At 44.2% G+C, this 12,535-nt stretch overlaps 3 protein-coding genes across 5 annotated transcripts in view; 2 read left to right on the forward strand and 1 right to left on the reverse strand.

Annotated features, from left to right (window-relative positions):
- SENP5 (SUMO specific peptidase 5) overlaps positions 1-2,059 on the forward strand; it is a 45,813-nt gene extending 43,754 nt beyond the window's left edge. For 2 of the 3 annotated variants that reach the window (XM_081028377.1, XM_081028376.1), the window contains exon 11: positions 280-1,648. Coding sequence is in view for 1 of the 3 variants with exons in the window: in XM_081028378.1 (XP_080884504.1) it covers positions 280-299 (20 nt within the window). In the remaining 2 variants the exon portion in view is untranslated. Of the gene's footprint in view, positions 1-279 lie in introns of all 3 variants that reach the window. The other variant, XM_081028378.1, reaches the window with a different exon arrangement.
- NCBP2 (nuclear cap binding protein subunit 2) lies at positions 2,051-10,349 on the reverse strand. The gene is made up of 4 exons (XM_081028460.1): positions 10,219-10,349; positions 7,100-7,281; positions 4,179-4,317; positions 2,051-3,609 (listed from the first exon to the last, which is right to left on the reverse strand). The coding sequence occupies exons 1-4, from the start codon at positions 10,294-10,296 to the stop codon at positions 3,529-3,531; spliced, it is 480 nt and encodes a 159-aa protein (XP_080884586.1). The 5' UTR covers positions 10,297-10,349; the 3' UTR covers positions 2,051-3,528.
- Positions 10,350-10,516: 167 nt separating this feature from the next.
- On the forward strand, positions 10,517-11,235 carry NCBP2AS2 (NCBP2 antisense 2 (head to head); the record flags this gene model as incomplete). The annotated part of the gene is made up of 1 exon (XM_081028472.1): positions 10,517-11,235. One exon carries the CDS (start codon positions 10,517-10,519, stop codon positions 10,814-10,816), a length of 300 nt encoding a protein of 99 aa, XP_080884598.1. The 3' UTR covers positions 10,817-11,235.
- Positions 11,236-12,535: the final 1,300 nt, after the last annotated feature.

Genomic DNA, 12,535 nt, shown 5'->3' on the forward strand with positions numbered 1-12,535 from the left:
AACATCAGTGTTTACGTTGTAAACAGCTCAGCACTTTCCTCCGTCCCCCAGACTCAAACTCCTTAGAATACAACCAGGTCAGTATTTCTTATTGTGCTTCAAGTCCTTAAAAAGACTGAGATTAGAGGCACTTTATGCTGCTACAGATAGGGTTGTGTCAGCATTAGGAAAGAAGATTTAAAGCGGGGAGGATGTCTTGAGGCTTTCAGACATAAGTATTGAGAATGAGATTTTTCAAATGTGTATGAGTGAGACATTTGCTTTTTTTTTTTTTTGTAGCTATACAAAGTAGCCAATAACTAGGCTGTGGATTCAAAATGTCTTCTTCTTTAGAGCTCCATATCTCACTTACTGAATCAGGCATACAGAAGAGACAAGAAGAACTATGTTCTGGCAAGAATCTTACTGCCCAGAGCTTGAGTTGCCATTTCCTCCCCTCACAGAAATGGTCGTCTCAGTGCTGAGGCACACGGGGCTGTGCAGAGAACCGGAAGTGAGCTGTCCAAGGCGTTTCTCTTTCACTTCCAGCTTTAGGGGACACCCTGAGGTGCATTGCTCAGCATGCTTTAGCCTACATGTCAAATATTTTAAGTCTGGTTAGTATTTCTCTATATTTGTGAAACTTGATTTTAGCACACATAGTCACTTTCGCCTCTCGTGATTAGGTATAAACCTCTATTTAGCCCGAGTCCTCCATTAGAATGGCCTTTGTCCTAATGTTTGCAATAACTGCTTCCTTGCAACAAAGACATTTTTGAAATATAGTTTGGGCTGTTGGTGGAAGAAACGGGCATTGTTTCACTGTCACTAGCTTGGCACTTAATTGTTGCCCACACGGTGGGCAGACGTTATGCTTTTGGGATTGTGTGCTACTAAAAGCTACTTATGATGTCCCTTTAAGTTGCCCAGTCCTCTCCATCAGCAAACTTATCAGTCTGTAGTTGCTTCTTTCCAGTGTTGTTTTTCCCCCCCTTTTGTTAAATTTATAGTAATGAATGTAGACTTAATTCAACTTTAAGTAAGATCTCTCAAGAATCGTAGAGAACCAATATTCTCTTAAGGAAAGGAACCTCTTAAGGGAAAAAAGCACTTGAGAACAAAAATTCCCAAATCCCTTTTTTGGTTTTGCGTTGTATTTTCTATTTATCATTGAATACGAGTAACACCGGTCATCTTGAATTCATAGTTGGAACAAAACAGTAACAGACCTAACTGGGACACAGCCAGCACTAGCCCAAGTTGAGCGGCCCTTTTTCTTTGCAATTGTGGTTCACTGAGAGAGAGAACTGGGAGCTCTGGGTGGATCAGACCCTAAGGCAAGGAAGTGTATTAACAGTGTGAATTAGACACATTGACTACCTGCTCTGATTAATGGCGGTAAGAAACCGCATGAATCAACAGTTATAAAGCACATACTTTACGTGCTGGCTCTGCCTCCTGGCCTATAGACAGTTAAGAAGACCTGGGGAATACTATCAGAGAAGTGCTAATTGTATTTGGGTATGACAAAAGCAGCCATAGACAAGCTGTTCACTTAAGTGGTACCTTTTGGTCAGAAAAAGAATTTATTTAAAGATTGTGATCATGTAAAATTACTCAAACCTTCTAGCAAAAATATTTTTTTGAAAAATAAACTAAATGCCTTTATAAATGTGTGTTCTCTTGTATTGAATAATATGTACTGTTTGGTGAGTAGTAGTTTTTCCCAGTGACATTCCAATCATGACAAGGCTCATTTATGAACAGTGACCAGTGCAGGCTCCAAGCAGGTTACCCTTAAACAGCGTTGTCCAAGAGAATTTTCTGCAGCAATAGAAATGTGTTATTTTGCATCAACTACTGCAACAGCTACATGTGGCTGTTGAACATCTGTGTTTTCATTTAGTTAATTAGCTACACATGACTTGTGGCTCCCACATTAGGTAACTGTCAATATGCACATGGAAATTCTGCACATTATTCAGATTCTCCCAAAAACACATTCATAAACATCCCAGAGTAAGAGGGTTCAAATAGCCCTCTATATAGGTGAGGAAATAGGTACAGACAATGATAAGTTGGTCCAATTTTATTGAAATCTGTTACAGAAGACATGATTCAGACAACCTGTGGTTTCAAGGCCTGTAGAAATCTGAGTTATATTTTACTACAAAAAGAATATAAAATATATTAATTCAAACTAGTGTAAAAACAAATTTAAAAAATGAATAGTATGTCCTCATGAAATTAAATATTTGCAAGTATTTTTTCCTAAGCACTTAAAAGTAATTATACTAGTAGCTCTTTAAAAAAATCAAATAACCAGTTTCAATCTAATGAGAAAAGCTATATTTAACTGGTGTCACATTTGAGATACTTCACTTCCAAGTTTCACAAACTATGGGAAGCTTAGAGATACTGTGTTGCTAGATGAAAAAAATTTCACTTATGTCAGGGAAAATTATACTAGATTAGCAGTTTTACATTAGCAGTTCACATAGTATTAGAGAGAAATCACCTTTCCTTACAAATGCAAAATAAATACTCTAGACTGCCCTCTCTATAGATACCATTAGCTCACTATCAAGGCTCTGAAACTCAGTAAGCACAATTAGGGAAAAAAAGAAGACAGACTTCCAACATGAGAATTGACCAAAACACATTTCCTGAGGGAAGCATTTCTGATCGTTTTTGTTAGGCATTCTCTTGATCGTCAAGCTCTTTTTAAAACCCACTCCATTCCCAAGATCACTCTGGAAATGAAAAGACTAAATTTCCTGGCCCTCACAGCAACCTTCACTATGTCAAGACAACGTCCTTTGTTATTTCATCCCATTTCCTACTGACAGTGTCCCCCACTTCCCAGAGTATTTGAGGTTCTCCGTAATACTTGTTTTTTTTTAGCTTTAGGAAAAACACATCTTTGGAAAAATGTGTTTCGTAAATACCCTTTAAGCCCTGTACCTATTTCCTGATTATATATAGCATGTAAGCAGGTGGTGTCCCCTGGGACTGTCTACAGCTTTTGCACCAATTATTTTGGTTAAGTTTGCCTTTAGAGCTTAGAATTCAACACAGAAACAAATTCAGTTGTGAAACATCTGTTTCTAACTTAGAGCAAAGCTATACAACATAGCAAAACTCATTTATTCTACTTTATCTCATGAAATCTTAAATTTTTTAAATAATTGTAGGCTCCAGTGTAGACCATGAACCTACTTAGATGCCAACATAGTAAACAAATTAAAATTTTTTCCCCAGTCTTCCTAAAAGACATATGGTGTTGATGGTCAATATTATAGATTAAATCTGTTGCCAGGGAACACAGTTTTTGACCTGGTAAGAAAATCATTCTAGTAACTTGACACATTGCTACGACTATAGAATTAAAGGCATTATTTTAGATTCTGTCCTTTAATAATTTTCAGAGGTTTCCAGTTCAGTAGAGACATTGATCAAAGCTTGGTAAAAATGGGCAGGTTTGTAGACCTTGGGTAACGTAGGTCAAATTCAACAGGCCAGAGGAGTGCGTTTTTCATGATGGGGCTCTCACCGCTCATTGGTTTTTTGGGCCAGTTTTCCATAGCCCCCCCTGCCAGCATCGTAGTCCTGCCGATACTCATCTCGTACCTTAAATGAAAAAAACACAAGTTACAGTATAGAGAAGATCGGTGGAACAAATATGCCTCCCACAAATATGTCAGACATACAGCTAAGGTTTCAGATGTCCTAATGTGAACATTCAGAGGACATAATTGTTTTAAGCAACTTATACATGCTTAACTGCCTTGCAAAATTATCTAAGACTACCATATCTATATATATTTTTTATTAAACATCAGGCACACATTTACCAGCATTAAAAAATAGTACATTCCAAGTAAGTTCTTAAACTAGGCTACTTATTTTAAAATAAAATCTTAAAACTCATTTTAGTGCATTTTGCTTTTTTCTAGACACTTTTGCAGGTGGAAAATAATCTGACTCCTAGAAAAGTCCGGTAAGAGGTGCTTGTAGAACTGTATAGAACGGCTTAAGAAAATAATTGACCAATCCCAATGGGTGATTTCAGATTTACTTCAAGCCAAGGTTATATGCAGCAAGTTATTTTTAAAAGAGCAAATACAAATGAACGAAACACTTGTCATTAGGATTGGAATTGCAGGCAAAGGCTGAGCCCAGAGGACCGTCCTGCATACCTGGCCCCCAGACCGTCCACGGCCGTACTGTCTGCCCTCCTTAAAGCCTGCATCCCAGTCTGTGCGAATGATCCGGTCATCCAGGCGAGTTCCATTTATGTACCGCATGGCATTTTCTGCATCTGCTCTTGAATAGTATCTTAAGTATAAGAATTAAGGAACACTATGGAATTTCTCCAAATGTTTTTAGAAATACAGGAAGCAACACCTAATAAATGAAGCTGAGTTGTGAAGTACAAAAACTAATCCAGCCAGATAGAATTTAAAACAAATAGTTTGGCTTGCGCATGCCTGTTTGAGTTTGGTCCAGAAGCACTTAAGAGAATCCAATATGACACTTATCTATGGCTACATTGATCAAGATTTCATGGATAATCCTGTTAATAATTACTTGGTCCCACTGTCCCTATGTTTTGGTTTGCAAAATGTAAACTATGTTCAGTGCAGGTTTAGACCACAAAATGCACACTTCATATCCAAGGAAACAACAGCATCCAAATTTAGAGCTATATATTCAGGAACAACCTTAATGAAAGAGAGGGTCACAATGCATATAGAATTGCCACTGCATTTCATTAGAAGGAAAAACTCAAGTATATCACTCAGATTAGTAGTTCCCAAACCTATTTAATCAGATCTTACCTATTTAATACCCTCTTTGGGCTGGTATTTTTTTTAAAAAAATCTCCATAAGCAATTATGATTATTAGCTGGGTTTAGAAAATGCTGATCTAGACTTTTTCCCCTTGTCTGTCTTGAATTATACAGATAGGGAAACATTTGCTGAAATTCAGTGTCCAGCACCTATGTGATGCCTAGTGAGCATTCAATAATTTTTTGTGCAATGCACCCTAAAAAGGCAAACAGAAAAAGAACACCGGCCATGGTAGCCTCTCTTTCGGGTATTTGCCATTATGATTGATCTCTGACCTACAAGACAAATGCAAAAATACTTCAGTTCTCAAGAGACTGATGATTATCTTGGAGGTGGATTTTCTTTGCCTTTTGTGTTTTCATTGTTCTCCCTGTCCCCTGTGACTATTGTATGTTGTTGCTACCAGAGGCAAAAGCAAAACCTGGGCACTCGGGTCATGCACCTGAAGGAAGAATGTGAGAAGGGAGAAACTTGCACAAATCAGACACCAAAATGAAAAGTGGGGCTTCTGGTTCAAGCTGATGGGAAACACATTTCTCTCCTTTCATTCTCAAGATCCCAATTAAAATAGAAAAGAAACATACACCCAGAGAATAAAAGAGGCTATTAGCAGACTAGCGATTCAACAAAAACTGATGGGAGTGCTAATGGGTAAAACAAAGTCACAGTCTGAAATATTCTCAAGGGGCTTAAAGGAGACGGAAGAAGCTCTTTAATTCAAAGTTGAGTGAGGCTGCGAAAAGGGTATAACTGAAGATCCCTATGTGGGAAGGCGACCTGCTAGCAGGAGGGCGCCTAACCCTCGGCAAAGACAAATAAAGCGGTGGGGCTCCCGACGACCTGTCCAGAGGAACAAGGCACTGTCTGTGGTATCAGCAGGACAAAACACAGTCCCCTTCATTCTGGCACTTGGGAAACCCACATATCCCAGAGATAAAGCAGCAACTTGAGAGAGCACCTCTGCCTGGGTCCACAAAATCAGCCTTCTTTTCCCTAATTATGATCAGAAACCAAGGACCACCAGACATTTAAGGAAAATTTACAACATAAATCTATCCAAAAGAAAGATAATTCAGGGCACAGGAAAAAAAAAATCAAAATACAGGTCAGGTCTGGGAAATTTCTCAGAATGTAAAACAGAATGACCAAAAAAGAAAAATATTAGAGAGAAAAAAAAATTCAGGAGGTCCAATATTTGTAGTTTCCAGGGAGAGAATGATCACAACTAAATAGTTTTGGTTCTGACCTATAAAATCAAGCTGTACACTTGTACATCTAATATAATGAAATAACATACTCTACAGCAATTTTAAAAAGAGGTAGACCTACAAGTGCTAACATGAAACTCCCTAAGAAGTGAAAAAAATACTGTATATAGTATGCTACCACACATACACAGGAATGTTACTTCTGGAAAGAAACCCAAGAGACTGGTAACAGATTGTCTCTGGGCTTAGAATGGTACAGAGATTTTATTTCCACTATACCCTTGATGTTTTTAAACACCATGAGCATATATTCTTGAAAGATTATTTTTCTTAAAGAATCAACTATATGGGGCCGGACCAGTGGCTCAGGCAGTTTGGAGCTCCGTGCTCCTAACTCTGAAGGCTGCCGGTTCGATTCCCACATGGGCCAGTGGGCTCTCAACCACAAGGTTGCCGGTTCGATTCCTCGAATCCCGCAAGGGATGGTAGGCTCTGCCCCCTGCAACTAAGATTGAACATGGCACCTTGAGCTGAGCTGCTGCTGACCTCCCCGATGACTCAGTTGGTTGGAGTGCGTCCTCTCAACCACAAGGTTGCTGGTTCAACTCCCGCAAGGGATGGTGGGCTGTGCCCCCTGCAACTAGAAACGGAGGCTGGACCTGGAGCTGAGCTGCGCCCTCCACAACTAAGACTGAAAGGACAACAACTTGAAGCTGAACAGCACCCTCCACAACTAAGATTGAAAGGACAACAACTTGACTGGGAAAAAAGGCCTGGAAGTGCACACTGTTCCCCAATAAAGTCCTGTTTTCCTTCCCCAATTAAAAAAAAAATCAACTATAAACAAAGCATGGATTTCAGAACAGAACGTTAACGTTACCAGCTTTCACAATGTGAGAGTGTAAACACACTGGACAGAAGGTAAGAGATAGAGGAAGGGAGGAGAGGTAGAGATAATGCTAATTAGTGAACAGCCTCACTCATTTTTTAAACAGGTGACTAAGCACTCTAGGCCCCACCCTCATCCAACAGGTACATCAGATACATAGGGAGGATACTCCACAAAGCAGAAACCACATGCTGTTTTCTTCATTTTATCCAGGCCCATAATGATTTTCTTTATGTCACCACTTTTGCTGAAGAGTTCATAGATTTGTTCTTCCGTTGTGTAAAATGAAAGATTTCCAACATACAACGTACAGCTTTTCTTCAGTAATTTTTCCTGTTCTTCAATGTCACCCTAAATTTCAAATAGAGAAAAAGTTAGCAGCATCCAAGAAAAGCCCTGCTTAAATAGTATTCTTTAGTATGGGAAAAACTTTCATTAATTCTGATTGGGGAATCAGCTTCTCTCATCACTCAATCCATGCCAAATCTCTTGCTGGGGGTGTTCACAACCTATGAAGCACTTATGCAAGGTCCAGACTGCTTTTAGTAGAGGACTGTGGCTTGCAAGTTATACTGCATATAGCCCTCCTTCTCCTGTACCACAGCCACACAAGTCGCATGCCTTTTCCCTGCACACTCCATATCCTCTGAACTGGATTCTTCTCTAATGGCCCAAGTTTAATTTCCAGATCCTGATCCAAGATATTAGAAAGGGCCCTTTTATCCTTTGTAGTGAAAAATAAGTAATTTGCAGAGATAAGGTACCTCTTGTAATACTCCCATAGAGAATGTTCAAAGCAACAACTGCTTAGTTTACATGCTTACATATTGTTCTGAGTTTAGGAGGAAACGCAGTGTTCCCTAAAAACAAGAGATCTCATTTTCTTGACAGGCTTCCTAATTTGGAAGGCAGGATGAAGCCAGAGACAGGAATATAACTGGGCTTCAGCCAACACACCTGACAATTCCTGGGGACAAGCTGACTCATCATGGGTCAGACATGATTATTTTTAGATTCCTTCAAAGAAACCAGTGTAGCCATCCTTGGGCCTACTCTTTTAGCCTCCACGCTGGGCAGGACAAATGCTGATTAAATAGGATACCAGCTGACCGGCTCTCAGGCCCTTCAGACCCCTGTTAGGGCTCTAACATCAGCTACACAGTGGTATTCCGGCTTGGAAAGTAGCTGAGCAGAACCATATTCCAGCCTCCAGAGCATTTCCCCGAGAGGCCTCCCTTCTTCACTTACTACTCCATATATAATGTTGATCCAGTCTTCACTCTGAAAATAGTAAGACTTTGGATTATTCGTCTCTGAATGCTTTGCAGCACAGTGCTCAGAGTAACAGGTCTCATGTACTCACTTCCAGTGGTGAAACAGAGAAACCATCTAAACTCGTATCAAAAGCAAAAGGATGCAATAAATTACAGTACATCAATAAATATAAAACTATGTAGTCCTAAGAAAAATGTACATCCACATGCTGTGATACGGAACATCTCCAAGATAGTGAACAAAGTGAAAAAAAGATCAAAGTATAGAACAATGTGAAGGGTATGCCCAAGTTATATTTTTAAAAAGTATGAATATACCCACACAGAAGAAAAAGGATGTCTGCCTCTAGGGAGAATCACGGGACTACAGGTCAAGACTTTCAGGTATGAGATCTCATTTAATTCTCTGAAAGAGGTAGGTCCTAATTTATCCTCATTTTACACCTGAGGAAAGACAGCTACATAGTTGTTCAGGGTCTCAGCTATTCCGCAGGTATAGCTGGAATCCAAACCCAGTCTTATACCCAATCCAATACTTCCTTAAAAAGTCCACAGGACATTCTACATTAAAAATAAGTTTTCAGAACTTTGGAATCATACATTAGATAAAGCAGATTCACTTTATTTGTATTAATGCTTTTTTCTTTTTTTCTCACACAAGTAAGGAGTGTCCAAATAGCCTATGGCCTAAGACAACTGTGGTGTAAGTACTTATGTAAGTTATGATATTAATGTGGATTCCATTCGGGAATGCTAGAAATTTCGCATGACAGTGTCTTACTTACTACCTAAATAAAGCTACAGGCTTTAGACTGCAGAGATGAATGTAGGAAAAGTCAAATCCTTTCAGTTTCCATTTGGCAGGATGCTTGAAATTCAAGAAGGTTGTGATGTGGAACTTTCTAGAGTGATGAGAACTGTAAGTGACAGACGTGAAAATCATGCCTGGCATGTTATATAAAAGCATTGAAAAATGGCTGAGTGTATGAATTTAAGAGCTTCCTCAATTTGGCCTCAAACAAAATTTCCTTTTCGCTACCCTACTAACACTTCTGCACATTGTCCACACTGACCCTCCTCTACACATGCCCCCTCCTTTCCTAGTCGCGAGGGTCACCCTTTTCAGAACTGTCACAGCCCCTCCCTTTCCACTCATCATTTCTGCCCTAGATCACGATTACCTGCCTCCATTTACAATCCCTACTAGAAGATTATAAACTCAGAGAAACAGTCTTCCCGCTCCCTCCAGGGCTTGGCAGACGGCTTCAGCAACAGCACTCCACAGAAGTACGAAGAAGCCAGTGGTTAACGAGTGTCGCCCCACCCGACCCCTGCCTTTGCTGACACCGAGGGGCCCCCCTGGAATACCCTCAGCCTTCCCTTTTTATGCAAAACCTATGACACGCCCAATCCAAGTTTTCCCCTTCTGAAACCCCGCTGTTCTCTAATCCTGACATCCAGATACAACGTGCCGAGCTGGGCTAGTCCACCTTCCCACTCTGAGGGCCCCCCACCGGTGGAAAGAGGGGCGCAACTTTGTGTCTCCCGCCCACCGCGTACAGCTCCGGAGGACCGCTCCACTACGCCAAGGGAAGGGCTCGAAGCGTCAAAGGGCAGTTTAGCGCATCTAATTTAAAATTTTACGAAAGCCTCGGTGTCTGGGTCAGGAAGGCGATTCCACATACTCTAGGTGTCAAAGGCACACCCCTTCCCCTCACCACAAAACCACCTTCTCGAGGCACAGCCCACGAAAACGCGAGCCGCCACGACCGCCGCTGGAACCTCTGTGCACTGGTCTGGGAAGAGGGAGCGGCTGCAAGGGAATGGGAAAGGAGCCGCAACTTCCCGTTCTATGAGGGAAGGGGATTTCAGCATCCATTTCCCAGCAGGCACCGGGGCCTCACTTCAGGTTTCGGGAAACGAGAGAATGGGAGACGACACAATGAGACAAGAGTAAACCGATTCTCAGTGTTTAGGCCCACGGCCTTCCCTTCTCGTGGCCTGCCTCCCTTACCCAGAAGTGCTGGTCCCGGTACTGGCTCAGTTCCACATAGGAGTCACTGCGCAGCGCCTTTAGGAGGCCACCCGACATCTTGCAGAGAAGCGGACGAGGACACCGCCACTCCAATAACAACGAGCGGTGGCGGAACCGGAAACGGCCGGACGTGGCTGCAAAAAAAGTCGGTATCCTGCGGACCAATCCCAGCGCTGCACTGTCATCACCTGGCGGCGCGTGCGTAACGTGGTCCGTTGTCTCACATCACCGATCAGAAGCCCGAGCGGCGAGCTTCGGGTTCCGGCGGAGTCTGAGGATGGTGTTTCGGCGGCTGCTGGCGGTCTTGCTGCACAGCCCGCAGCTGGTGGAACGCCTGTCGGAGTCGCGGCCCATCCGGCGTGCGGCGCAGCTCACCGCCTTCGCGCTGCTACAGGCCCAGCTGCGCGGCCAGGACGCGGCCCGGCGCCTGCGAGGCCTCACGGCTGGGCCCGCGAGCTCTCTGGGCCGCCGCGCTGCCCGCTTCAGAGACACCTTCACCCAGGAGTTGCGCCGTGGCCTTCGGGAACGCCCGAGATCACCACCAGGAAGCCAGGGGGGCCCGGGCGCAAGCCCCTGACGCCGGGTTGGGCCGAGCAGAGGTCGCCGCATTTCCCCTGTGGGATCGACACAGGCCTCGGCGCCGAGGAGTCATCCCGGGCACTGCGCACCGCTTTGAGTCCCGACTCATTCTGCTTGTCATCCTACGGAGGCCAAACCGACATCCGGATGTGACCCTGTGGTCGGACAGGCCACGGTGTGTGAAGAAAGCCCCCGCAGCCCAGCAGGGATGAGCACGCGCTCGGCCCCGATACACCGGGTACAGGGAGCCGTGGACCACAGCCCGAAAGCGACCCTGCCCTCTGGCGATGGGACTGCACCTCGTGGTCGGTGACGCTGCCTCGGCACTGACGGAGTCGGGCCCTGCTTCCACGGAGATCATGGGTGGAAAGACAGCCCCGCAGCTGCCAAAGTCCTCTGATTAAATGTGTGAGCTGAGTGATGGGCGTGCGTGTGCTGCTTCTCCGGCAGGACGGCTCAGGGCTCGTGGGGACGGGAGGCCCACGGCCATCCTAGTTGGCACGTGCCGAGTGCCTCCTCTGTGCAGGCACTTGCTCTTGCGCTCTGTGTGGGTCATCTCACTCCTTACGGCCGGTTTCACACGAGGCAGGGTAGTGTAGGCTCCCGAAGTCGCCCAAGGCCTTCCGGAGAGGGATGTGAACACAGGCGTTTGACTCCAGGACCTACGCCCATGCTCCGCACTGCAGCATTTACCCCGGCCTTCAATTCCTCCCCTCGCCCGCCCACCCCAGGTGGGCCCACCCAGGTGGCCGTTAGGACTCCTGCCCACCAAGGAACAGGCGCCCTGGATTCCTAGTCCCCGTTTTACAGGGCCTGGGGTACAACCTAAAGGCTATGGTCCAACGAACGGACCCACGGGTAGGAAATCCATTGTATACAGGAGTGTTCTGTCATTTGAGGCTGCTGGCTGAATTTCTCATCACCTCTAATTAGGCGACTGAGGTAATGATGCAATCTAGGAAACTCGAAGCCACCGGAGAAGCTGTTAGACTGGCTGGGGACCAGACAGAATTTAAACTCGGGCTTTCCTGACAGTCGTAGGAAGTTGGACAGGACTGGAGACCTGCCCTGGGGATGGAGAAGCGACAGTAGCTCGTCCTCTTTCCTAACGTCCCGTCTCTCAACAGGTGCTGCTCTTTAATCCCCTGAGGCCGCAAATCCCATTCTCCTAATAACCAAAGTCCTGGTTTGCTTTCCTGTCCTCTCCTCCCACCAGAGGAGACATTCTTCTCCCAAACCAGACGTGACTCACTGGATTCTCCTGGGAGCCTGGCAGTGAGGAGCCTCAGAAGCTCGTTCACTGTCCTGGTTTGGCTGCCCCGTTGGCCTCTGGATATCAGAGCAGCAGGATATGAGCAGTCCCCAGCCCAACCCCTACGCTCAGCATAAACAAGCACAGTCACTGTTCGGTCTTTTTCTAGAAGAGACAAAAATGGAAGCAGTGCAGGAAGAAATGAAATTTCTAGGCTGGCCATTTACTAAGGAAAGCAAGAAAAGGGGGCCATTGTTCTTGTGTGTGTGTGTGTGTGTGTGGAAAAAGTATGTAAGAACTTAAGTTCCCTCCATTTCTGTAGAAGGAGTTGGAGCAGAGAGAAAACTGGGTCCTTTCTGTTCTAGAGATGACTGCCGCGTGCCCCCCTTCACTGGAAAAGCCTCTCTTGTTTGTAGTCAGTGACTTGCCATCCCATTAGTTACCCTATTACTAAAGAAACAGACC

The sequence above is a fragment of the Rhinolophus hipposideros genome (assembly GCF_964194185.1).
Source record: "Rhinolophus hipposideros genome assembly, chromosome: 2".
NCBI classification, from domain to species: Eukaryota; Metazoa; Chordata; class Mammalia; order Chiroptera; family Rhinolophidae; genus Rhinolophus; species Rhinolophus hipposideros.

Excerpts from the sequence above, each read along its gene's own strand:
- NCBP2 (XM_081028460.1), bottom strand. The coding sequence starts at position 10,296 with ATGTCGGGTGGCCTCCTAAAGGCGCTGCGCAGTGACTCCTATGTGGAA. Across the intron at positions 4,318-7,099 it reads TGTGGTTTCTGCTTTGTGGA|ATACTATTCAAGAGCAGATG; the intron begins GTATCCTCCCTA and ends CTTATACTTAAG. Across the intron at positions 3,610-4,178 it reads GTGGACGGTCTGGGGGCCAG|GTACGAGATGAGTATCGGCA; the intron begins GTATGCAGGACG and ends TTTTCATTTAAG.